General features: G+C 37.1%; 1 protein-coding gene across 2 annotated transcripts; it reads right to left on the bottom strand.

The window, feature by feature from the left end:
• On the bottom strand, nucleotides 1–25,414 carry slc6a2 (solute carrier family 6 member 2). 2 transcript variants are annotated; one of them, XM_011493299.3, is made up of 15 exons: nucleotides 25,108–25,414; nucleotides 24,232–24,708; nucleotides 22,122–22,253; nucleotides 20,542–20,779; nucleotides 13,146–13,284; nucleotides 12,741–12,875; nucleotides 11,141–11,244; nucleotides 9,138–9,262; nucleotides 8,952–9,064; nucleotides 6,246–6,374; nucleotides 5,550–5,649; nucleotides 4,546–4,646; nucleotides 2,693–2,860; nucleotides 1,850–1,921; nucleotides 1–1,617 (listed from the first exon to the last, which is right to left on the bottom strand). In XM_011493299.3, the coding sequence occupies exons 2-15, from the start codon at nucleotides 24,527–24,529 to the stop codon at nucleotides 1,594–1,596; spliced, it is 1,878 nt and encodes a 625-aa protein (XP_011491601.1). In that variant the 5' UTR covers nucleotides 24,530–24,708; nucleotides 25,108–25,414; the 3' UTR covers nucleotides 1–1,593. The 2 variants fall into 2 exon arrangements, with proteins under 2 accessions (XP_011491601.1, XP_004067359.1); XM_004067311.4 differs by having other exon boundaries at nucleotides 25,089–25,414.
• Between the last annotated feature and the right edge of the window lie 438 nt (nucleotides 25,415–25,852).

Genomic DNA, 25,852 nt, shown 5'->3' on the forward strand with positions numbered 1-25,852 from the left:
TTGTGTAGAAGAAATTCTTTATTTTATTTATACCTTAGACGTCATAGACAGCTGTCACTCACGTTCAACAGGACATTTTTATTGTATTCATTATATCTGTAAACATGGTTCATGACAACCAGGATGTATTTTGTTCACATTCATACAAGACAAAATAGCCCAGGGTTACACTGAGGAATATTCTCTTTTTAAGTCGATCATTTGAGCTATACATCAGACAACTTGTTATAGTTCTGGACAGATACATTTAAAATACTTTCGATTCACGATTTGCTATAAACAGCTTGATAAATACCACATTAGATAAAACAAAAGAATATATTTATACCAAAAGAATATATTTATATATTTTTATGTCTTCTTATATATTGAACAAATATATTTTTTCTTTTTTTCCTGTGTGGCTTTTTTCTTTTTAGCAGGGGTTTTCTGTTTGTGATTCAGTGTTATTTGAAACCTTTAAATAAAAGGAAAAATTGGAAACAAAGAAAAACATTGGCACTTTTATGGTGATATAAAACAATTTTGTGTTTGAAGTGAAAATATAAAAGTTGTTATTATATGGTTATCATACAGTACACTAAAATCAGTCCATTTCAGTTTTCAGTAATCTATTTACTAAACACCAACAGTAAACGTTCATTAGTCATACGTACACACACATACCCACAAACTCGCTTTCTTTTCTCTTTTTATGTCTTCTAAGAAAAAGCCACATGGATTCCATAAAGGATTCAACAGACACAAAATTTAAAAGGAAAAATCACACATTAATTATAAAATTATCTGTAACAGTAATGCCATTTTTTTGGTTTAGTTCCTCCCTCCCTGCTTAAAGTCAGCAGCTGGGCACTGATCAGGTTCTGTGTAAGGTTTCCTTAAAGCTACAGCTTGGCAGTGAGCCCCGCTTTTAAAGTTCACAAAAGGTTGCCACAGTGCTTTAGAGTTTTGATAAGATCTATGCAATATTCCCTTTTCTGTTTTCCAGAAAATGGAATAAGGCACAAAAAGTGACATGAAAACATCTCATATGTTGTTTTTTTTTGCCAAATCACTTAAACTTGACAGTAATGTCAAAGAGCAGAATTCTCATGATTTTTTTTCAGGGTTCCTGAGTCAACACAGTTTATTCCTTTTCTTTGCGTGAACTGTGGGAAATATCGACTGTATCACTTAATAAGGCACTAGCAAATGGAAACAATTGTGCTAACAGAACAGACCAATTCTTTTTTATTTGACTAATATTCCATTTTTTAAAAAGTGAATATCTTGGTCCCTACAGAGAAATATTTCGGGAGAAGATGCGATATTTTCAGGTGCTAACTGTAGTTTATATTTCTTCCAAGAGGTTATAGCTGCACAATCTCAGCATGTCATAAAAAAAATAAAAACGTTGATGCCCATAGGGTTTCCTGCTTGAGCTAAAGAAGTAGAATAATTTCAGAATTTAAACAAATCAAAGTGCTTGATGCCACTGTTGAGGGAAAATGCTGCTAATAGCAACAGGACGCTGCAGCTCTCCTTCTCTGTCCAATCACTGGTGGCACAAAAGAGAATCCAGATGATGGATCACGGCGATCTGGGCTTCTATTTTCAAATGGCCAACCAGTGCTTGAGCTGGAAAAAAAACACAACAATCATTCTGTTGGTGAGTTATTTATTTCTTGTGCTGCATATCTTGGGCAGTATCACCTGCTGCAAATGTCGTCATACATAATATTTTTTTTATGACATTACAAAAAAGTACAAAACTAAAACGTTTATATGTGCTTTGGTGTTTTCAATTTCACACTACATCCAGTAATTTTGCATGAAGTAATTTCAGAGAACCTTAAGTTGTTTTCCTTACTTTGAACTGCCGTACATTTCCTTCTGCTACCTTGTGATGCTCATGTTCTGGAGTGATGCAGTAGGCTATTCTCTGGAAAAAAATGCAAGTCAACAACAGAAAAATGGGCTTAACCTTCCACATAAAGAGGGTTAACAGTATTCAACACTGAACAACTCTTGGGCACTTTTCATATTTGCCTTTTTTTTTAAAAAAAGGGGTAAATGAAAGACATATGGCACGTTTCATTAAAATTCTAAACGTAGCCACCAGTAACCTGCAGATAAAAACAGATTTTCTTTGTAAAAATGACTAAGTGTTGGTGCAAGTTTTACCGTGACATTTTAAGATAATGTAAATAAAAAAGACAATTTTAATTAGGGATGGGCAATATATCAGTGCCAGTATTGGTATCGGCCGACATTTGCAAAAATTGAGATAGCTGATATCGTTCTGATGTTTAAAAAACTACCGTTATTATTCTGACTGTTTTTAGATACACTTTAATTTTCAAATGTACACTTGTTCCTAATTGAATTGACAAAGCTCTTCTAACTTTAAAAACTAAGCCCAGATGACAACCCCTAAACCGACTACTATGACTTGTTCCTAATAGTTTAGTATGCATACGTTTACAGTCATAGTCAGTAATTGTCTGTTTTCAGGTCATTTCTAATAAAGAAAAGGAAATCTAAACTTTGTGTTACTGTATATCGATATTACCAAGTATCGGCTTTCGGCTACAATTGCAGTGGAAATATCAGTTATCGTATTTGCTGGAAAAAATTATTTCAACTCATCCCTAATTTTAATGTATCAAACATTGTTGGTTTCTTAAGATAACACAAATACTTGCATAAATACCTCTGTGAAAGTTCCTCGCACACTGAAAAACTTATAGATGGCATAAAATGGAACAAACAGCATTGAAGACATGGCCACGCCCCAGCCCAAAAGGTTGGCCCCATTAGGGAAGACATAATCACCGTACTTTAGCCCAGATGAAGTCACAGTACTGGCTATTACCACGAACTGTTGAGGAAGGGAAAAGGAGAAAAGAAAAAAGCTGCTTAAATGTAAAACGTCTTACATTTCTAGGTCAGGACAATGTGTCTTTCTATCAACAAAAGTAAATCTTATTAGTGTTCTTGAAATGTGCCAGCATTTAAAAACCCCAGCATATGTTTCTAAATCTAGTATTTTTTATTCCTGTCAAAATGTTAAAGTTTATCAGGTCTTTTGCTATAGCCAATTTCAAATGAATTTTTTGGCTAGCCACATATCTGACATCTTTTTCTAAATTAACTCTAACGTGCTACTTTTGATAGTTAACCCGATCAACAGAGGGAGATCCTTTTAGATAATCTTCCTTCTCTTACCGCTCTTCTGTGTCCTCATATTACTAAGGCCTTAGCCACCCCATTTCGAGGGCTTGATCTGTACGGTTTTTTGGGTTGTAGACAGGAGCAGCTGCATTGCAGTTCTCTTGATGCTTGTATGGTCTCCGCCTCAGTCACAATTGCCCTTACGGGGGGAAAATGGGCAACTCTGCACAGGGCACGCAGGTGACCCGTTCAAAAATTTAAAATTGCTGACCACTGGGCAAAAAATGCTCATGCACATTTTTTTCTACCGACGGTGAACACTTTTCCAACAAGAAGAGTGAAGGAGGTGAGACGCAGGCGTGTTTTACAAATTCTTTTCAGTCACACTCCATGCAAGGAGTGCGCTTTTACCATCTGAACAGCACTAATGAGCTCTTTGCACAGTGAACAGGTTTCGGGGCACAAGGTTAAAAACTGAAACATCCATACAATGTGCCTGCGTCTCACCTCCATCACCTGTACTAATCCTTATGTGTTGCATAAGTGTTCACTATGGCCTGTCGCCCACAGTATATCGGTAGAAAAAATGTGCATGAACATTAACATTCTATAGCCTCACCGAGTGATCTACGACTTTGATATTTCGTTGCGGACCACCTGCATGTACATGTTAGCTCCTTTATCACCTGTATTCACCCATAAGGGCAGATGTGACTAAGGCATAATATAGACACAATCCATGACACAGCCTCTTTATCTGAACTTGTTGATAAAAAAAAGGAAGCTGGATATGCATTGAGTGACAAAAGTTATAGATCTGGTAGGAGATCAAGTAAGAATAGCAATATCTGCTTTTTCTTTTTTTTTGTCAATTTCAGTTATGCCAACAGAATTCAACATCTTAATCAAGTTTAGTTTCTAGAATTTTGTCATTGATGCTTAAATGCAGGTATAATACAAATGGGTAATTAAACCATGCTCCATTATAAAACATATTTGGTAATAATGGTAATTTCTCCATGTGTAAAAGAAATCCTTCATTCTCCAAATTTCTAGTGCCCTCCTGGCGAAAGTGCAGATAGATTTCTGTTTTAAAGGAAGCACATGACCGTCCACACCCTCTCCTGGATAACAGTGATCCAACCATGTGCTTCCTCTATCTTCCCAACATTTGTCTGAGTACAAACTGCTGTCATGCCTTTTGATGACAGAATCTGGCCTTTAGTGGTGAGTGAGTGCTTTTTCCACTGCGCTTGATTTTATTGGATTACTTTAATTCACTTAAGCAGATGTTTTTTCTCTGTATGTGAGGAGCATGCCATTCATGGGCATACCTGCCTCTAACTGAAACATGCATGTCTTTATTTTTATTTTGTTTGAAACTTCTCTTACCAGAAGAAAAACTGGGCTGACAAATTTCCAGCAGAGCCTCCAGTACAATCCTGGCTTAAAGCCCATCATTTGCTCAATATCTTCACTAAAGCGGTCCACACCTGCCAAAAGATTGAAAAGATCAGTGTTTTCTGGGTAGTGTGGGATTATATGTGATCAATACTTGCTTCATTTTACCCTACAGCTTGTTCTTTGTTTGACAAATTTTGATATATAAGTAGAAAAGATCCAGGTGATCTTGGCCACTACCTGAGATGCAGCAGTTTGACCATATAAGGCTAAAAGTCTTTCAGTGATAGTCACATTTTGTATATAAAGACAATACAATCACACAGAAACATGTTCAAAAATACTAATGTGTGAGAAACACAATGATGCATTTGTGATGTATTAATGCAGAAATCAGATTTTCTGGCTCACTGTAAGCCGATGTGGCAAAGGTTGTACTTAAATAAAAATAGTGTTACTTCAAAACAAAATGTGTAAATTAGGAAATGAAAAGTAGAATTTTAAATATTGATTTAAGTTGGAGAGGAAACATTTATTTAAAAGTATGATGTAACAATTGAAAACATTGATTTGGTTTCAAACTTAATAAAACAGGTCCAGCAAATTGAACACAATTCTTTTATTCAAACAAATTAAAATAGAAACAAAGTAAAACGAATGATCCCTTTGTTTATCAGTGTATCTGGCAACAATAAGACTATCCATGAAGAATCCATGATAAAAATCAAAAACTATAGGAAGAGTATTGTAGCATCGTATACTAATAAGTAATTTTATTCTGATTAGCAAATTTCAATCCTGGATTCATTGCTTGATCACCTAAAAAAACATGACAATCCTAAAAGACACAGTGATACATGAAATTATTATTTTTCCCATCTTATCTTTCCATGTTATAGCAATGGAGTTTGGAAATGATCCCCTAGTTATTATGGGTGTCTCTGTTTAGGCAATATTGCAGGCTTGTAATATATCTTTAATGATTGCAATCTTACCATAGAACCACGACACTCCAATGGCCTCAATCAGCACAGCAAACAATATAGAAGTTCCAGCTGCATACTTATCCAACAAAGTCAGAACATAGATTCCACCCTATGGACAGTAAAAAAAATACATTTAGGGTTTGAGTTTATGATCTGTTCTTTACCCTAAATGGTAGAAAATATTTTTACGTTTTTAGAACTTGAAAATACATTTGTACAATTGGTTAAAATTAACTTTTTTACAAACAAGTATTCTACATGTTCTCTAAAGATTGAGATCTTTCAGTACAGTACTTGAATACAAACTGAATCCCTTCCTTTTCTAAATAATTTCTTTTATTTGATTAAAGGAGGGGGAAAGCATGTGAATCACTAACATAATCTCTCATAAACCTTTTACCTCCACACTCAGCATGCCTAATCGGTAATGTGTTTTTTTCTTTTTTCTTGCAGTTGGGCTCATGCAAATGAATAGAGACCACAGAGGAAATGAATTGCTGGCTTCCTGTGCACCGCTTTAATTAAATTCTAAATTATGATCAGACAGTGGCATTATAGTTCGTCCAGTGCTTTTTTTGAGAGTTCTGCAACTTTTCTGTGACAAAGTAATAAACTCATACTTTTATACTGTAAACCTTTACATGCATTTTTCATAAACAGTTTAAGAAAAAGGTAATTTGGGGTATTATAAAAAATAATACTGACATTGGTGACGCAGATGAGAGCCATGAGGAATGTTCCAAAAGCTGTGGCAAAAGTAAACAGCTTTCTGTTCCTCTTGAGAAACTTAAAGTCATCTGAGAGGCCTGTGATCACTGCCTCCATGCCACCCATCTGTTGGACACAAGCAAACACTACAGTAAAATACAAGTCTATAAGCTAAAAATATTCAGTTTGTCATGGCCACATGCTGTTTATTGACTTGCTCACATAAAGCAAAAGCAGAAACATTTCTCACAAATTTCTCTTCCCATATAGATTCAAGCACCGTGCAAATTGTCTACAACAGTGGTCCCCAACCTTTTTCACGCCACGGACCCGTAAGACATCAGGAAAAGTTTTCACGGACCAGTCTTTAAGATGAGGCGAATGATTATTATAACAACGTTATGATGAAGGAGGAACAGAGACATGCGAGCAGATCCCTAAGCTTTTATTATGATACGCATGACATAGTACATCGCGCAGCTCTCATCATCCTCTCCCCTTCCCGCACTCGTGGTGCAATAAAGAAGTACTGTCTATTAAATGTAGCCTTCGTTTTTTGGGAAGTGGAAGGCTCCTCTTCTGTCTCCTGGCTGGGCGTTTTCCCCTTGGCAAAGAAACTTTTCAAAAAGGTTTGTTTTTTACTCATTTTGGTAACTCCTGGGTTTTATTTTAGCGGTATCACGTGACCAAGAAGAGCGCCTTAGCCTGCGTCAAGAGTGACATAGACGGATGGAACAGGGAATTGAGAAATTTTCAAAATAAAACATCTTTCAGATTCAGAAATAAATAAAACGAAAGTAATGTAAGTTATTTATTCTTTCTGTGCGGCCCGGTACCAAATGACCCACGGACCGGTAGTGGTCCGCGGCCCGGGGGTTGGGGACCGCTGGTCTACAAGGCAAATTGTTGGAGTTTCAGCTGTTTTTTTAGTGCTTCACTTGCATCTAAATTCAAACAAAGAATGAATTTCAAATGGGAAAATTCTTAATTATAAATTGAAAAAATATCAATGTTAATAACAAATTATCTTTTGTCTTGCTATGGTAGATAAATATAGAAATTATTACAGAATTAATGGCAATTTTATTTTTTTTAAGTGAACCTTTGCTCTTGAGATTATTGGCTAAAAATTAGCTGGGTATGTGGATATTGCATGTGTATTATTTTATAGTTCTACATTCCCAGGTCTTCTGTTTTTGTTTCTCCACGGATTTTGTCCTGTTTAAGTTTATTTATGAAATGTTTACCTTTCTGCCACCAAGCCCAATTTCCTGCATTTTGGATCTTACACCTGCAGTTCCTGACGGTTGTACCCAATGTGACTTATGCTCTATGTTGGGATTCACAGCTAAATTCTCTTTTGCATCTTATCCTCTAAACATGGGATTTTGTTGTGATTGTAAATATTTTAATACAAATAATTGATATCGATTTTAAAGAAGGCAAATCTCTAAAATTTAAGTCCGAGCGTAGCTGCAAAGACATAAGCGGCAGCTCAGAACCTCCATGTTAGAGGAAAATAGATAGAATACTGGGGGTTTTGTAGACACATTTCTTCTTGTATCTTTAAGAGAAATTTACTAATGTTAATTTAAAAAAAGGCACTTTTTAATACGAAGAAAAAAGGAAATTTCCGCCCTTAGGGCCTGGTGTCAACACAGAGCTATGCTGGGTTTGGCGGATTTGTTCAGATGCTTTGCACATTTTCTCCCAGAGTGCGACTTATACTCCAGTGCGACTTATTTAGTTTTTTTCTTTTCTTTATTATACTGTTTTTTTGGGCTACTGTGGCTTATATTCCGGTGCGACGGTATTCACTGTCAACATCTGGCAAATTTACTTTAGGAGTTAATATAAAACAAAGCTTCATTGTTCAATATTGTGTTGCAGTACACATAGTACAAGCAAATATAACCATTTTTCATGTATGTCATGACTCTGTTGCCAAAGTATTACGAGGTATTTCAGGAAACAGTAGCGTCTTCTGTTTCCTGTTTGTGTGCAGTAAAGGTAGCACTGTTTTTCTAAGCTGGCAGTCAGAAATTGGAAAGCTATGGCTCATTAAAGTTAAACTTTTTCCTCAGACTTTCATCAAGGCCTTTCCTAGTAAACAAAAATGATGCTATATGCTAGCCCCCTTCGACATGAACACAGATGTGTCACAGTGAGACTTAATTATGAGGGAGAGGAAGGGGGAGCGCGCTCATGAACCATTCAATTGAAATCTGAAAGCTGATATTATCTGCATCATATGTACAATTCAGACAGACTGACCAGAGACTAATTTCTGAAAAAGCTTTGGATTAATTCACTCCAAGAGGGAAAGTATAAGCAAACATGTTGCTGCGAGAAATACATTACGAAAAATGTACGTTTACTCAACATAGTTAGCAGACTATCAACACTAAATAAGTAACATTTAAAAGGGTTACACATTTTGGTGCAAAGCAAATGTGTCACATACTTGTGATCAATTCATCCTGAATAACAAAAAAAAAAAATGTAAGTAAATCATTGCAAGAAAGCATAGCTTTTATGATCTGGTATGAAGAAATCTACCTCATTTCTGTGACCTGCTACTTAAATATTAAATGAACTCACTACTGCTCAAGATTGAGTATTGTTTGACCATTTGGTCTTTCATATGACCTATTTGTGTTAAATGTGAATACTATTTTACTTTGTGTGTTATTATTTACTCACCGAGCTGTCGATGCCCAAAGTCAGCAACATAATGAAGAACACAATGGCCCAAAATGTTGAGCCAGGAAGTGTAGAAATTGCCTCAGGGTAAATGATAAACACCAAGCCCGGTCCTACATGGAGAAAAACATGGTTTGACCACTCTGTATGTACACTGTTGTCTCTGTGTGGACTACTAAAGCTCACCATCTGTTGCCACAGCTTTTATATCCATGTTATATTTTTGAGCCATGTATCCCAGCACGGAAAAGATGGCAAACCCTGAGACGAAACTTGTGATGCAATTCACAGCGCTGGTCAAGATGGCATCCCTAGACCAAGACAACACAAAGAGGTTTATTTTGAATGTCTCATTTAATTGAAGATAAACACACTGTATCACTGCTTATGGCTTTCTGAAAGAATCCCAATCAATATAGAGTACAGGAAATGTTTAATGCTATAACTAGTTTTTCATCAGAGATGCATGTACATTGCAATTATACATGGCAGTCTTGCATGTTTTCTTATTAAGCAGTGTATCCACTGGACTTTGTAAGGCTTGTTCCATAAAAGTCACAAGTTGTATTAAATCTTTGTATTTGCTAAAGGATAAGCAAAAAAAAAAACATTTTTTTCCCGATCTGCGATCTTCTGTATGAGATCATCAGCAGGTTTTTTTTTTCCAAGGATTTGAATAGGTTTTCCATCCAACTGTAACATCTGCAAAGTAATGTCATTTGGTAATTGTTTTTCAAAGAAAGATAAAAGTAATCCCATGTCTGAAGTGACATTCTTCATTTGTTTCAGGGATTGTTATTTAGGTGAAGGCTGTTGATTATACTCAAGCTTTTGTTCACCATTCCTGGTCAGTAGTTTGATCGGTAATTAGAGAGCTGTTCAGCAGCTGCTGACAGAATGAATAAGGCCAACTCGACCTCAGCCACCTCCTGGGTTTAGAAAGCAGAAACACTTTCAATGAACAATTTCCTTCCATTTGACTTCCTCCCTTCATTTTCTTCTTCTTGTATTGTGTACAGACCAAGAATTTTTTTGAGATGTTTTCATCCAACCTTGCTCTCTGGTGTGGTCATTCAGGTCACTACACAAGTACACTAAATGGGGAAAAAATAGCCTCATTATCATCAAAGAAAAATGGAGTTAAGAATTATTGCCCAACTGTAGGACTTAAAATTATAGTCACTTTGTCTGATTTTGATCATGTCTGAACATTTACAAATGAGTTTTTTTTTTTTTTTTTTTGCCTCTCTGCTTTCGTTAGGTTTTCTAACGTGAAATAAATCTGCTAATTAGTCTGCCTCACCTTTGAAAAATGCTGTAAACAAACAGCTTTATATTTTCATAAACAAGTTCAGGGTGGACTGTGACTTCATTCTTTTGTTGATGCCAAGAAATAACTTGAAAAAACATTGCACATGTTTTCTATTTAGCTTTACATTTTTTTGTCTGTTTTTCTCAGAAAGGACCTACCTATTCACTTGACACTTTTTCCAGCCTTCCTATATTACTATATTAATAAAAACAAGTCAGTTGTCATCACTTGCTTTTCTAACAATGTTGGCTCTGAGGCAGCTGTTTTTCCACAAGTTCAACTTTGCTCATTTGCCACAAAGCGCATAATCCAAATCCCACCTGCTTGCTGTCTAGTCAAAATAAACTTGATACGAGAAAGGAAAGAGAGGCCCAGCATGGGATTAAAAAGTGAGCACACACTGAAACAAGACAAAAGAGAATGCATGCACAATTTTGTTGTAGACACATTGATTTATATTACATCTCTAGGGAGCCCCTAAATGTGACAACTGCTACATTGAAAAGTTATGAGTACTGTTAGGAATACTTTGGGGGGAAAAAGGAGTCATTTGTACCTTGTGTAACTTTAGCTAAATGTGTAATGCCTGCTGTTTTCCCAGTAGTTTGTGCCTGTTTTATTTCTGAGGAAGAACAGCTCTGTGGAAAAATAGCAAACATATGTCCAGCCTTTGGCTATTATCTGACTACCTGTCCTGCTCTGTGTTTTATCTGCCCTCTTAAAGTCTGACATCACAGTAAGCCGGGCAGATTAGCATCACAACTGCTGGCTTAGTTACCATACGGAAAGGAAGGCTGCTCAGAAACTGACAAATTTAGCTTGGGCTAAATGGGCTTGGACCGTATTTTTAGCTATTTAGTGTTAAGTAAAGCATTACCTGTAGCAGTTGTTGTCAAACTTATTGTAGCTGGAAAACGCGATGAGCACACCAAATCCAGCTCCCAATGAATAGAATATTTGTGTGGCAGCATCAATCCATACCTACAGGTGGAAAAGCAGATTAAAAAACAAAGAAAAACTGTTATAATATTAAATAATGTTTGAGATAAAATTAAAATACCTCTCATACAGGAAAAATGCATCAGTTTAATTTTTTGGAAAAATTTTTTCAAGGTAAGAGATCATATATACATTACATTCTCTGCATATGTTTATTTCTGGCATTCCCCATGAATTTGCCACTCCACCAGCAAAAAGGAGAATTTCCATGGGTTAGAATTATCTGAGGGTCTATTCAGACTGGAAAAATTATTTGTTCTGGATTGAGTCTGTTTAATCTGTTCCGGATCAAGTCCCGAACCTTGGTCTGTATTCAGACTGGCATCAAGCTGACCATTCTGTTACAGACCAGCGCTTGTGAACAAAAGCATGTGGCTAAAGATTCCTTCAGTCACTGGCCAGGAACTAGGAAGGCGTGTCAAAACAACAAGAGAAAGATGGACGTGCTGTGCTTTACAATTCTTATTGGGACAATTAACTTAATAAAACTTTACATTTCGATTACCACTTTTGAACATCTGGAACAACAATTTTTACTTGTTTCTTTGGTACGGTGGAGCCATGCTGCAAGGCGGTTACTGGCAAAGAGTGTGCTTTAACTCAGAGGATGCTAGTTACTGCAGCCATGAGGAGACGTAAGGTATGAAAGTACGCTGCTAAGTGTTTATGACATTTAGAGTGTCGGGAAAACAGTGAGCCGCAATGTGTGTCACGTTAAAAATGGTTTTATCTAGCCTGCATTCAACCAACCACATTTCAATGAGTTGTTGTGTCTTATCGTTGTGGAGTTATGGCAGTGTTTCTAAGAAAATTCTGTAAAGGAACTACAAGGTAGCTTTTATTGTAACGTTACAGCAGCATTGCCCGCATGCTGCGTATCGAGACACAGAAAAGCATGTAAGAAGCATTTTCAGCTGTGTTAAATGAATTGTTCTAACAAATAAACAGTTGGAATATTTTTCCTGTTTGATAAAACTACAATCGTTGCGTTACATTTGTGCGCGCCTCGTCTATTCCTTCATTTCTAATCTGTTTACGTCGGCTACGGTGGCCATTTTGGTTCAGTTTTTCCACTCCGGGGCCAGATTGTATTCATACAGAGTAATCTCAGAGCAAACAGAAGCTCAGTCCGATTGGAAACTAACCGAGACCACCTCCAAATATGGGTCTGAGAGTGGTTTCTGGTCCCGAATCTGGCTACCTTGCTAAAACTGTTGCATCCATAACCAGAAATCCAGAGAAGTGGTAAATAATGAAATGATGGAGAAATGATAATCAATAATGAAGTTGACCCCTCTAGCATAAGCTTTATCACAAAGTAATTCACAAGCATTTGGAGAATTAAAGACCAGAAAGGTTGAGGTGTTAACACAGAGAAACAAACCCAGAGATAAACAAATATGACAAAATTTAATTCAATTTACTGTATAAAAAATGTCTTACATCCCATTTTAAGAAGCATGGTTTTAAACTCTGACCTGCAGATTGTTGAGTTCGGATAAACTGAAGTTAAGATAGGCCTTGATGCCATTTAAGGCCCCTGGTAAAGTTATGCCTCGAATGAGCAACACAAACAGGACGACGTATGGCATTGTAGCTGTGATGTACACCACCTGAGGACAAGCAAAGAGCAAACAGGCAATGTAAAACAAACTTAATGACCCCCTTTTTTTATAAAGAAAAGACAACTCTCATATCGTGATATAACTAGTTAAGAATATTACAAGAGTGAGGAACCAAAATGCTTAAATTAACCTCAAATTAACTTTATGTGTAGCAATAAATCCTGAGCTGGATTCAGAATATTTTACTTAATTTAATTTATAAGATGCACCAGCTTAGATAAAACCAACAAGCTTTTGTCCTGTTGTTGGTGCTTGTACCTTCCCTGAAGACTTGACACCTTTCCATAGGCTGAAATAGAGAATGAAGACCACCACAACCAAGCACAACGTTAGCTCCAAGCGAGGCAGACCCAGGTCCTCGATACCTTTGCTTTCATGGAGATGCAACACACCTCGTCTGCATAGAGACACACATAAAGAAAATATCTTAACTGTATACCGTTCTATGGTATTAAATACTGATAAATCTTGACATCACAAAGCCTTGTTTCACTGAAATTCTTTCTTATTTTTAAACTGTCCTGTCAAGCAGCTTAACAAACAGATAAAGCTGAGGGCATCTTGAGTTGGACAGATGTTATGGTAATGACAGAAGGCATAGCTTTGAACACACTGGATGCATATTTGGATAAACTCATTTTGTGTTCGAGGCTAAATTTCTTTTTTAATTAGATTAATATGTATTTTTTTTTTGGACCGGACGGAAGAGAGAAGGAGAGTGGGATAGTAGAGTTGGAAGGCATGTGTACAGGAAAAAAAAAAGGGAGTGAAGAAGTGGAAGGATGATCAACCCTGCGATGAACAAGAATAATTAACAGTGCCAAAGAACGTAGAACTCAAACATCCGGCTCAGCCAGAGAACCGTCCCCTCGCCAGAGGGGATTTGAACAGAAAGTAAAGGCAGAGCCCAATACTTCTTGCCCAGGAGGAGGGCATTAGTGAGAGACCCTCACAGGGGTAAACATGGACTCACCAGGCTCCCTTGATGTTGGAAAAGATAAAGAGGCCCAGAACATGAAGGTGACGACCAGAATCAGCACTACAGGGACACCCCAAGCTCGGATGTAAAGTGATCATGGAATAGCTAAAGATGTCAATGATCCCCCCTTCTTATGTGCAAAGAAGGGGGTACAGCCACCTCTACAAAGCATCTAGGGCCCCCCACAAGGGACAGGGTAGGGGACAGAAGAGGGGCCAGCGCTGTCCTGGTGTGATGCATTTATGTGTGCATGTGTGTGTGTGTGTATGTGTGTATAGTGTGGGGAGGATGGTTAAAATTGGTGGGTAGGCACTGTGAGGAAATCTCCTGCTTGTTGGATGTGATGCCTAAGCACCTTTCCACCAAAGGACCCAGCATGTCTTCCTAAAAGGGGAGGAGCTATGTGGCCGTTGTGGACGTTCAGGGGAAAGCCAGTTCATACCAAGTCAGTCATTTTTAAATATTATTTTTCATTTAAAAAAACATGCATTAGTATTAACAAGAGGTTGGATTTATTTAAGGCATTAAATAATTCTTGCTTGGCCTTATGATTTAGTGGAGAAGAACACAGGCAAGAGGTGAAGGAGACAGACGTGAGGTTGGTGATGGATCTGATAGTAAAGAGAGCAGAGATGACTTCAGGTAGGAATAGTTAAACTACTGAAGTCAAAAAAAACTAGATGCTCACTCTGGTTTAAACTTCTGCTTTTGGGATAATGAGATGTATACATTTAAACAATTAAGGTGTTGTGTGGGTGTTTAGATAGCTTTAGGAGGGGTGGATGGGACGTTTTATTATGTGGATTTGTGTCTGTGTGTCTGTGTGTGAGTAGGGGGGGGGCTTTTTACGTGGCCACATCCCCCTATGAAATTAGGTAGTTGCGCCCCTGCCATCACACTTGTTGCTTTCCAACAAAAACTATGGTTAAAAGTTCCCAAACCAGAGTTGAAAACCTTTTTTCTGCCTGTGAAAAGCATGCACATGCTGAGATGAATAAATATGTTCATGTCGGGTAGGCAAACTTGTTAAGTTTTTTTTTTTGTTTGTTTATAAAAAACTGAGATAGGGAAGAAAATCATATTTTTTTATGTTTGTCATGTTTTGGAGTTTCTAGGGTTCTGTTTTCTTTTGGTTCTGTTTGGATAGGCTTGTCCTCAAATGTTTTTGTTTCCTGTGTTTGTAAAGTTCTGGAGGTTCCACTGCACTGTCCTTGACAATGCCAAAGCAAATCTAACAATCTGAAGATTACAAACTAAAAACAAGCTATTTTCTCACATACATAACTGTAATAAAAAATAAAATAAAAAAAAAAATAAAAAAAACTTGAATTCCACTTAAAATATTTGGGGGGAAAAAGATGTTAACAAATTTCTTGCCATTTGACCTCAAAACTTGATTGTGTAATGCAGCCTTTCTGAAGCGCCCCTCTCATCATGTAACAGCACTAAGAGCTTAAAAATGAATAAATCAGGAAACATCCCACTTCTAGGTTTGGGAAATTAGGAAGTAAAAGGAGGAATGGGGCTGATAACAGAGCCACATCATCAACAAATGTTTCCAACCTGTTGTTCTCTTATCTCACATACCACAGAAAAAAAGCATTCCTTACTTTCAACAGATGTCTTTAAACCTTTTACAAACACATGTACCGGTAGTTTATCTTATCGACAGTAAATAGAAACAAATGTGCAAATGCTTAAATTATCTAATTCTTTTACTTTTTTGGGCTATTTATCCACCTTGAGCGTATATATTTAGCTATGAAATTAGCAAATCTATCATTTTCCCTTTTTAGAAAAATGACAAGTTCATGTGAAAAGTACAGAGGGAAGTTAATGATTTAATGCAGGTACCCAGGATAAATGATGTCTCCTCCTTCCATATCTAAATGTTGCAGGATGTTGAAACTTTGTTCTTTTCCATTCATTTTATTTTGATGTTTGCACTAGAGTCATGATCTGTCATTATAACTTCAGTTTGCCATGTACAAATTGGGATGAAGTTAATTTTTTTGTTTTGTACCCAAATATCTCAAAAGGATATACCAGTAAATTGTTCCTGTTTTTCTGATGTTTACTGCAGATTTTCACCTAAATATGCACTTAATCCAGAATAGAACATTTTGCTTTCCGGCTGAGATCTTTGTATACGTGTTTCATGTCGCATGTCTGTTCTGAGAAAACATCTGCTGTCATTTTCTTTCAGTCGTGTCCTAGCAGGCCACATTTTGGAAGCCACCTGTTACTGCTTTCTCGCTTGAGTAAAGGGGAAAATGTTGACCTTGGATTTAACGACATGATTGCTTTGTGGGTTTTTGAAGTTCAGACTTTTAATTTAATTTATAGATTTAATTGGAAGAAATCATCCCCATTCTTTTTCCAATCCAGCTCAGGCTCTCGTTTTAGACACACTTTTAAGCCTTATGATTCATTTGATCCATTTTTTTTCAACAGTTTCACAACTTTAAAGATGTTTTTACAGGTGGATCTTTCAAAGATTTGCTCAGAGCTTACGAGCTAAAACATTACATCTCATCTTTTCCCAACACAAGCCATGTCTAAATTATTATTCTATAGTAAGTTGAGAGGTTTTGAACATTTTCGGTCTTTAATCATCTTTTTTTCATCTTCTTCCGTTTTTTTCCCTTTCAGTGTCACGGGCTGCCGGAGCCGCGGGATAGCCTCCGGCAGCAAATATCGTTCTTTAATCACCTTTGAATGAGAAAACAGATAAAGAAAATGTTTCCCTGAAGTTTATATATCACCTTAAAGAAGGATAGAAAATCCCAAATTGTTTGCGTTACTGTAACGATCCTTGTCATTAGGTTTACTTTTATTACTAGGGTCAAAATACAGTCACATAAAAAGTAGATTCCATTTAGAGGGCATCTTTAAACCTGAAATTGCTACATTTACCATTACTTTGACTAAATCTATAATGGAGATTCTAATTTAATAACAATAATATTAATGTATTGGATTTTTCTGTGCTTTCCCAGATGTTCAAAGCGCTTACAATGTACTTGACTAGTTTTATTATAGTTCCTGATGTTAAACTAAAATGAAAGGTGACCTATGTTCCCATGGGGATCCTTGATATGAAAGCGTGAAATCAGCTTCAAGACAAATAACACCAGACTCTTAGATGTTGCGTGTGAGTTCAAAATTATTGGAGACGAGTTTGTTATTATTTAGATAACAGCGTGTATTTAGAAAACATCAATTTCCTCTTTGTTTTGTCACATTTGTCCAAAGATTTTCTCTCATGCTGGACTGAATTAAGCTGGCATACAATTGTCGGATAAATGAAGAGATGGATTCAGGTCGAGCGTTGGCTCACATAACAAGAGGAAAATTTATGGAATTTGCAAAAGGATGTGTGTTCAGACAGAGACACCTTTGGGAATTAAGGATCTACAAAACTTTTCAGCATCCATATTTATCCTTGTCTGATAATAAATGCAAAGCATAGTACATACAGCGTGAAACATCAGTGTTAATGATGAGCAACAATCAAAGGCTGAAGTGATCTGCAGATCTGTGGTTAATGTTCTATCAGAAAGTCCCTTCTAACTTGCCTTCTAACTCATCTGATAGCTTTGATTATGCACTTCCTGTCAATGCAAGCTGTAACTTCAATCTAAGCCCCTTTGGCTCTGTTGCTCTAACCACGTTTAGTCTTATCACTCACTGTTTCCGGTACGTGGTCGTGGACTGGTACACTGTTGCATGCAGTCTAGACTTAACATGGTAACAACAGGAGAAATGGGCCATGCAAACATGATTATGAAGGATGTGAATATAAAACGGCTGAGCATTTTCACCCCTCATCAGCACGATTTATTTGATTAACCAAACATGATTTCGTGCCCAATTATTTTACATGTCTATGAAGTTATCTAACAAACTAAAGGGAAAACATCCTTTTAACTGTTTGATCGTCTTTCTTTTCAAGTAATTCTGCTCTATGTGTTGGTGCTCAGAATCATGAATCAATTTCACAAGGAAATGCAGGATTTTTGAAAAGGAAAAAAAAGGCTTTAAAAAGCGAAACATCTTGGCTTAATTTTAAAGAAACTTGACAAAGCCAAATCTTCCTTTAAAAGTTGACGTGTTTGTGTCTTAACCACTGCAGTGAGAAGAGGGTCAAACTTTTCTTTATCTAGATGGCTTTTAAATCATTTTAAGACACACTCCATCTTTCTGACATAGTTAACCACTGGAATTCCCACATAGATCTAAGTTTTGTTCAATTTATTTATCTCCAAAAATGAGAGCAATAAAAGCTGTAGAAGTAAGATCTAACTGGCCCATGCCACATTACAGCTGACAACCTCACCAGCACTACAAAAAACGAAAATGTCAACTGTGAAGTGACCTCTCTTTTATTTCCTGATACAGCATCAACGGGTAATCATTTCATGGGCTACTAAAAAAAGGCAGAAAACGAATGCCAGGAAGTACAAAGTGGACCAGGAAGAATTTTGAGGCGTGTCCAGCTAAGGATGTTTGGTCCCATAAAGCTTCATACGTCAACTCAATGCAAAGCTATAAACCAGGATTAAGTTAACAAATTTATTTATCTATTATTTATCTATTTCAGAAAATTTAGAAGCAAACATTAAAAACACCTGTGGGTAAATTAAAAACAATGGATAAATGTATGTATAAAGAAAATAATGAATAGACCAGTTTGACTTTGATAATTTATGCCAATGGATAAATTCTAAATTACAAGCAAAAAATATATAGCTTTTTCTTAATCATTGTGTTTACTTGATTCCTGATAACTTGAAATCTTTTTGATGATCCGTTTAACGATCAAAAACACGCTTTTTTTCTGTTTTTAACATGTTCCTTGTTGTCCATAACGGGGGACATGTATATAAAGAAAATTAAGATTTTTAATTGCATTTCTAAAAAAATCTTTGTGAATCAGGAGCAAAATGCTGTTGGAAAAAGCTTGTAGCAGTGACGGGCCACAAGCTCCCTGCTCGTATCTGATGCATCCACTTGTAGACAAATAAATTCATGTACGCCTGTTTTTTTTCTCGGTTGAGCTGGCATCTGGCTCAAAACTGCACAGCTGGATAGCTCCAATGTAACTCGACAATTTTTGTTGCACCTCTAATGTTAGGTTGGGGTGGTGAGGGGCAGTAAGCTAGTGAGAGAAAGTGTAAACGAACAGATGATGGAAAATGGGGTGGGCTTACTCTGCGCAAGCGGTCCCGATCACAAGACGTAGGCCAATTTTTGATGAACTGCTGCTGATCTGCAGAAACTATGACCTAGACTAGACTTTAATGTGCCTAAAAAATACATAATCATAACTAAAAGATAATTGGGAAGACTTCTAAAATAGATCGGAAAACGATTGGAGTGGGATTTTAAAAAAATATACTTTAGATGCTCAGCTTATCAAAGAGGTCCAAGCCAGCTGTGAAGAGATTCTGAATGAGAGTTTCAGTTTCTAAGTGTGTTGTTTCTTGCCAGTTTGGCTGGACATGACACCTTTGCTACAAACTGAGCTTGAAAGGATGTCTGCACGTAGAAAGAATGCTAGAGGTGAAGCAACTGATGTGTTGACTCAGTTGGCCTCCCTCTAGCCGTGCCTTGGCACTGCTCCTGTTCTCAAAGCTAGCTGAAAGTGGGAGGATTTATTGTCTCCCACAGTTCCAAACCCCATGAAAGATCTGCCTAAAAGTGCCCTATTGTTGTCAGGCTGGGTTTCATCTGTGGGTGTGTGTGTGTGTGTTTTGCAGTCTTCCGGGGTTAAAAAAATAGATGTTTGCATTGATGAATTAAGCCTAATGTTTTGCGAAGCCTTCCTGCAAGCAAAGATACAGTTGAAATAAAAACACACAAAGGCATGTGACTTGATTGTGCTACTTAGCAGAATGAGTGTGGGCTTTCGCAGCCTCTGTTATTGGCCTGGAGGCATGCTGGATGGATTCTGTGCGTCATGCTTAGCATGTGTCCCGTGTATTGTCCAAATCATTTCACAGACTTCCTCTGGGTTGCACAGTCAGTCTTCACAGAAGCTGAGGAAGAATTGGCTGTCTTTGAAGTATAAACAGATGGGGCTCTTTTTATGCACTTCAAAGACATCATTTGAACTTTTTGTGTACACACCTTTTTGTAGTCCAAACACTTTTAGCTGGACTAATTTAGAATGTTTGACTCACCAGCTGCCTTCTACACATTTAGAGCAAATTCACTAAAAGGGGTTCATGAACCCTTCACAGCATAACAAAACCAAGTGGATCGAACACACACTCGCTCAATCAGTTCATCTTTTAACATTTTTAAGATAAAAATAACTGAGATCTACAAACTCTTTTTACACACTGAGGTTTTGAAATCATAGCAATTCTGTGATCTGAATGTTGAAAGAAGGCCATCTAAAATATATCATTAGCATTATATTGTAATACAAAACATCCTGATTATTTTTAAGAAAACTTAGTTTAGCTTTATTGCATTTGGATTGCATTACAAATATTTCAGGATTTTTCCAAAGATTACTTCACCTTTTGTTTTAAATTGGGACTCTTTAAGTATTTAAATAAAGTTTGTTCTGCTAAAAAAAACCCTGGTCGAGTTGTGGATGATAATCATCTATATTGCTTTAAAAGTGATAACAATACTGGGCAATATGTTTTGGATATTACTTACTCGTAGTACTCTGATGCTGGGGTGAATTTGTTATTGGCATAAGATGTGTTTTTGTCAAAAAAAGAGGCGTTGATGTGCTGGGGATCGGTGCAGTTTATGCTGTTCCAGCTGTGGCCACATTTGAGCCACGGCAGCTCAGCAGTCATGGAGGAGTACAGGTAGTAGAGCGACCAGGCAATGATCACGTTGTAGTAGAAGCCAACATAAAGGGCTATGACAATCACAGCGTAGCCCACACCTAAGAAACACAAGGATAATTATTAATATCAAAAAGTAATAAATGGCACAGTTTTATTAAAAACATGAATAAATAAACTTCTCAATGAACTTTGTTTATTTCCTTTCTTTCTGCACTTTCTCCACTTTGTACACTGTAAAACTGAATGTTAAGAAAGTAAAAATACCCTTGTTTTTAGAAATATTTTCTTATTTTCTGTCTTGCAAGAAAAACATGTTACATGTGGATATTAAGTTGTAGAGTTTTATAAATTAGAGTTGACAAAAGGGATCACAAGATTTTTCCAATGTCTTACTTATGTTAACCCTGATTTTCTAAATCCTAACGTTTTTCTCCATGAAATGATTTGTGCTCATGACTATAGCATCCAATTGAAGCCGGCAGATAAGAAGTTACTCAAGTAGAGAAAGAAGTTGCCCATCATAGGACCTCCAAGTGTTTACAGAGTGCATAAAAAATTACACACATTTACATTATGATTTACTTCTTAACTAATCATAAAGCATTTTTTATTTGCACTTTGGTAAATAGTGCATCTCCGAGCTTGAATAACCTTTGAAAAATTGTTTGCATGCACATCCATAAGGCATTAATGCTTTATATCCATCATTGTGACCTGTATGTGGGGCGTAAGCATAGGGATGTGTTATTCTATCTCCACTGGAATGTGATGTCTTACATGAAACAGAGACGCTCATAAACCCTTCACTCTTCTCGTTCTGCACTGGACAAAAACAAACCCGCCTTAACACCAACGCCAACAAAAGCAAAGGCTGGTGCTGGAGCTGCAAGAACTTCACTGACGGCTTTTGAAAATGTGTTTAGTTAGATCTTGTTCTAAGCTAAGCGAGTCTGCAGGTGTGAGATACGAAACTACAAGTATTTAAGGTTTATGTAATAATAAAAAAAAGATTAACGGATGATTGTATTTGTTTTCACAAAGTTTCTTATTGGCATGCAAATCATTTGGGGGCTCCTTTTCAAAACGCTTGCACATTGGTCAGAATTCCCTTCATTTCTGTCATTTAAAATCTGCATTGGCACAAAAAAAACCTCCCACACAGGTCAGAGGTCGGAACAGCAATCGGAAAGATTTGGAAAAAAAAAAAAGTCAGACTGATAGTGACTGTGACAGGTTCCAGTTAGAAGTGGCTCCTGAGAACCTTTGAGGTGAAAGGAAAAGAACAAAGGGATGAAATCAAAGGTCATCACACTTGTGAGGCCAACAAAAAGCATGACGGATCAGTAAGTAGCATAGTTTAAGAGGTTAGAAGGTCAACAACCATGCAAGTTCATGCGTGCGCAGTGAAGCAAGTGCAATTGTGTGTGTGCTAAAGATCACCTTTAAAGACAGGACATATTTTCCAAACTGTTGCCGCCCCTTCTCTGTTGTACTGGCCCAAGGCAAGTTCCATATAGAACAATGGCATCCCCGCAATTACCAAGAAAAGAATATAGGGGATCAAAAAGGCACCTAGAAGGACAGAAATAAAAGCATTCCAATTGTTTACCAATGATTTCCTATCACCTCCATCTTCATTTCAGACCTGCACTTGTTAATACAAGAAGTGCTAGACAAAACACCCTTATATGAAAAAAAATGGAAAGAGGAGTGACAGGGGGCTAGGCATAAACAGACAAAACAACAAACTATAGAGTTTTGGCCAGGAGGCTCCAAGCTATTTTCACGCTGAGTCAGAAGAACATCCACCAACAAGGAAATGATCTGTTGGAATTGAATTGCTCTGACACTGTTCATCACAAATGACATAATTTTGACAGTAATGAATAGATTTTGCTGGAAGCCAGCATGATTGACAGGTTGTCCACATAGTGATTTTTTTTGTCCTGTAAATGGAAAGACGGATAAATAAGGAACAGGACACTTTTTCCTGAAAGAAATATGCTGTAATGAATATCTGAAACAAACTATTTTCTGTTCTGGTACACAAACTCATGTTTTTGTTCTTACAAAAAGTAAATGATTTTAATTAGGGATAAGATTGATCAAATCAGTCCAATGAGTAAATATGAAACTAAAACATAAACTAAAACAGCCACAAAACTAACTATGTGGCCGCTCTGGTTATATTTTTTGACATGATGATTCATATTTTCAAGCATAATTATAGAGATGGAGTACTATGCACTCTTTTTTAATTAGACAAAGATGTCTCAGTCAACATTTATGTTAAAAAAAGGATCTGTTTTTCATCATAAATTGTAAGAAAAGCATATTTTATTTTGAGCCACTAAAAAAAACGATAAATGTAAAAAAGTTACTTTGTTTTTGAAGGATATATTCAGAAATACAGGCTTTCTTCTTGCAGTTTCTTTCAATAGACTAGTAGAAACTAATAGACTAGTAGAAAGCTAGAAACTAAAACCAGAAACTAATAGATGTAGAAACTAGAATTCCACATTCCATTTAGTACATTTCACCAAAATAATGCAGGATTCCTGGTTACAGCCCCATAAGCCAGTCAAATGCCTTTCTGCTGTGTTCTGCGGCATTGTAAATTTGTCACAAATTCAAATGAGATTAAATGCTCTTTTTGATGCTATGTTCAATAATTCCTATGGACATCAAGCTTACTGGAATGAGCAACAACATCTTACATTATTTTCTTGATAAGTGTCTCCACAAAGACACTTTGTGTCTCCACAAAGTGTCTTTGTGCCTCGTCTCCTTCTGTCACTTCAACCTGCCCAGACAGTTGCCCAATGCAGTGCCTCCTGGTCCTGCATGTGCCAGAAGAGTACTTGCGGGGTTTCAGGCCTTATGCCACAACTGAGGATGCCCTCAGGATGCCATCTCTGCCCTTGGGTCTGGACCCTGCAACGGCAGCCGCTGCAGCCGCCTACTACCACCCCATGCCTGCCCCATCCTTCCTTCACACCATATAAGTAATCTGCTTTTTGGTGGCCTTAATTGGACTGCAGTCATTGCAGTCTGCAGATTTTAGGAGATAAATTATGGAAGTAAAATTCACAGTGTAAAAAAAATAACTTGATAAAATTATTTTTGCAAGTAAAGTGCCATGTTTCAAATCTGCATCTAAGATGTTTATGCAGAAAGACCTGACAGAAACTGAGATGTAGGTTAGTGAAATACTGGCATTGCTCTTTCTAACATGATTATTTTACATATTTTGAATTCATTAACAGCTATTTCCCAATTGGGATTAAAATGTGAAATTAAGTAAACATGCAAAATAATATACAACAATCTTAAATCTGGGATATGAATTATTATGAAATGCTAATTATGATAAATATTTTAAAGTTGAACAAAGGTTTAACGGGAGAATTAGTACTAACATGCAACAGGTGTTTTCTGCCAACAGAATTACATTTCATGTGGGGCTACATGACTCATTCTATTTCTGTTCTACTAGAGGTTAACGCGCAGAATGTTTGATGACATACTTTTCAACAAAAAGGCTGCTTACCTCCTCCATTTTTGTAGCACAAGTAAGGAAATCTCCAAACGTTGGCCAGATCCACCGCGAAGCCAATGACTGACAACAGAAAGTCTATTTTCTTGCCCCAAGTTTCTCTCTCGATGTCGGTAGAGGTTCCGTGGGGACCCGCGCACCGAGCAGCGGTAGGGATGATTGTGGAATTGGTGTACTGGACACCATTCTGGTCCTTCACCAGTATCAGTTCTACTTCTTTTTTCTCCACATTGCACTGCTTCAGCGGGGCGACCGACGAGAGCTTGTGTTCTGGTAGAACCTGGATATTCATCGTGTCTGGGATGCGTACAAAGCCCACGCCGGCGCGCTGATCTCACGGCCCCCTGCAGGTTCTTGCGCAGCAGATGGTTTGAGTCCTGGCGCTGGATCGGGGATCGCTATCCCGCTGGCAAAACCTGGCAAAGGAGCGTTCTCCGCCGTGAGAAGAGGTGACCCGTCCGCGCACATCAGCTGGAGAGAAAGGAAAAGAAGCGGAGTTTGGATAGGTTTAATGTGTGCGTAAAGTTCAAGCACTTCTGAATTGGCAGGTTTGGACTGCAAAATGGGGATAAATTCTCTCACTACAACAAACATACCAAGTCTTGGTATGTCATCAATAAAAGCATTCGTGAAGTCAAACATATTTTTTAAGCAATAATAAGTCTCAAGTGAGAGCAACTTTCTTTCTACGTCACCACACGCGCGCAGTGCATTGTCATTGTGCGCCAAATTATCAAACAATCTGGTAAGATAAAACATCAATCATGAGGGTTTACGGAAAGATAAATGGTTGTTTGTAAAAGTTATTAGGCTGCCTTAAAGCCATTTTTAGCTGTGCGACAGAAGCGTACTTGGTAAAATTAAGGACACCTCTCCGTGACCCGATTCTGCAGCTGTCCCGACGCATCTGAGGAAAGACTGCCCATTCTGAAAGAACTTTGAGACTCGCCTTCTCAAGCAGACACGATTAAAAAAATGCCCGCTTATAAGTCAGTTTCCTATCTCTCTCTTCCACGTGGTATTTTATACTTGAACACTATCTCTCCAGGTTGACTTCCCTTTTGAAGAAGCAAAGTTTCCATAACCATAACCAGGGCCGGATGAAGGCTTTTCTGTACCCTGGGCAAGTATTTTGCATGGCCTCAATGCATGCCAAAAGAGACATTAAAAAAGATTTTCATAGAAATTATAGGTTCCAATAAGTTTCTCAAAACACATTTATCGAAAAAAAAAAAAAAACATTTCAATTTTTAGCCCCCCCCCCCCCCCCCCCCGAAATTTGTAATAAGCATAATCAGAGAAGCAGAAAATGAATATGTAGACCATTTATTTTAAGCTTTTACAAGAACATAAAAAGAACAAAAAATGAAATAAAATAAAAAACATTTAATTTTGAAATGTAAATTAAAGACATTTTGTTTGACTAAGCAGTTACATTACTTATTTTTTTCGGCTTTTGAGTATTTGTGGCTTTTTTGATTTATCATTTCTATATTTTTATCTTTTCTATCTTTATATGTCCACACTGCCTACTTAAGCATTAGCCGCAGCGTTTCCTTCCATTTTACGTTAATCTTTTGATTCTTTGTGAGTTTAAATCTATATTGTTTTAGGC

This window comes from Oryzias latipes, chromosome 3 (genome assembly GCF_002234675.1).
Source record: "Oryzias latipes chromosome 3, ASM223467v1".
In the NCBI taxonomy this organism is placed as follows: domain Eukaryota; kingdom Metazoa; phylum Chordata; class Actinopteri; order Beloniformes; family Adrianichthyidae; genus Oryzias; species Oryzias latipes.

Bases quoted from the DNA above. Each gene is read 5' to 3' on its own strand.
- slc6a2 (XM_011493299.3), bottom strand. From the start codon at position 24,529: ATGAATATCCAGGTTCTACCAGAACACAAGCTCTCGTCGGTCGCCCCG. The intron at 11,245-12,740 runs GTCAGAGTTTAA...TTCCACCTGTAG, and splicing joins CCGAACTCAACAATCTGCAG to GTATGGATTGATGCTGCCAC. The intron at 9,263-11,140 runs GTAATGCTTTAC...GTCTTGGTCTAG, and splicing joins TTTGACAACAACTGCTACAG to GGATGCCATCTTGACCAGCG.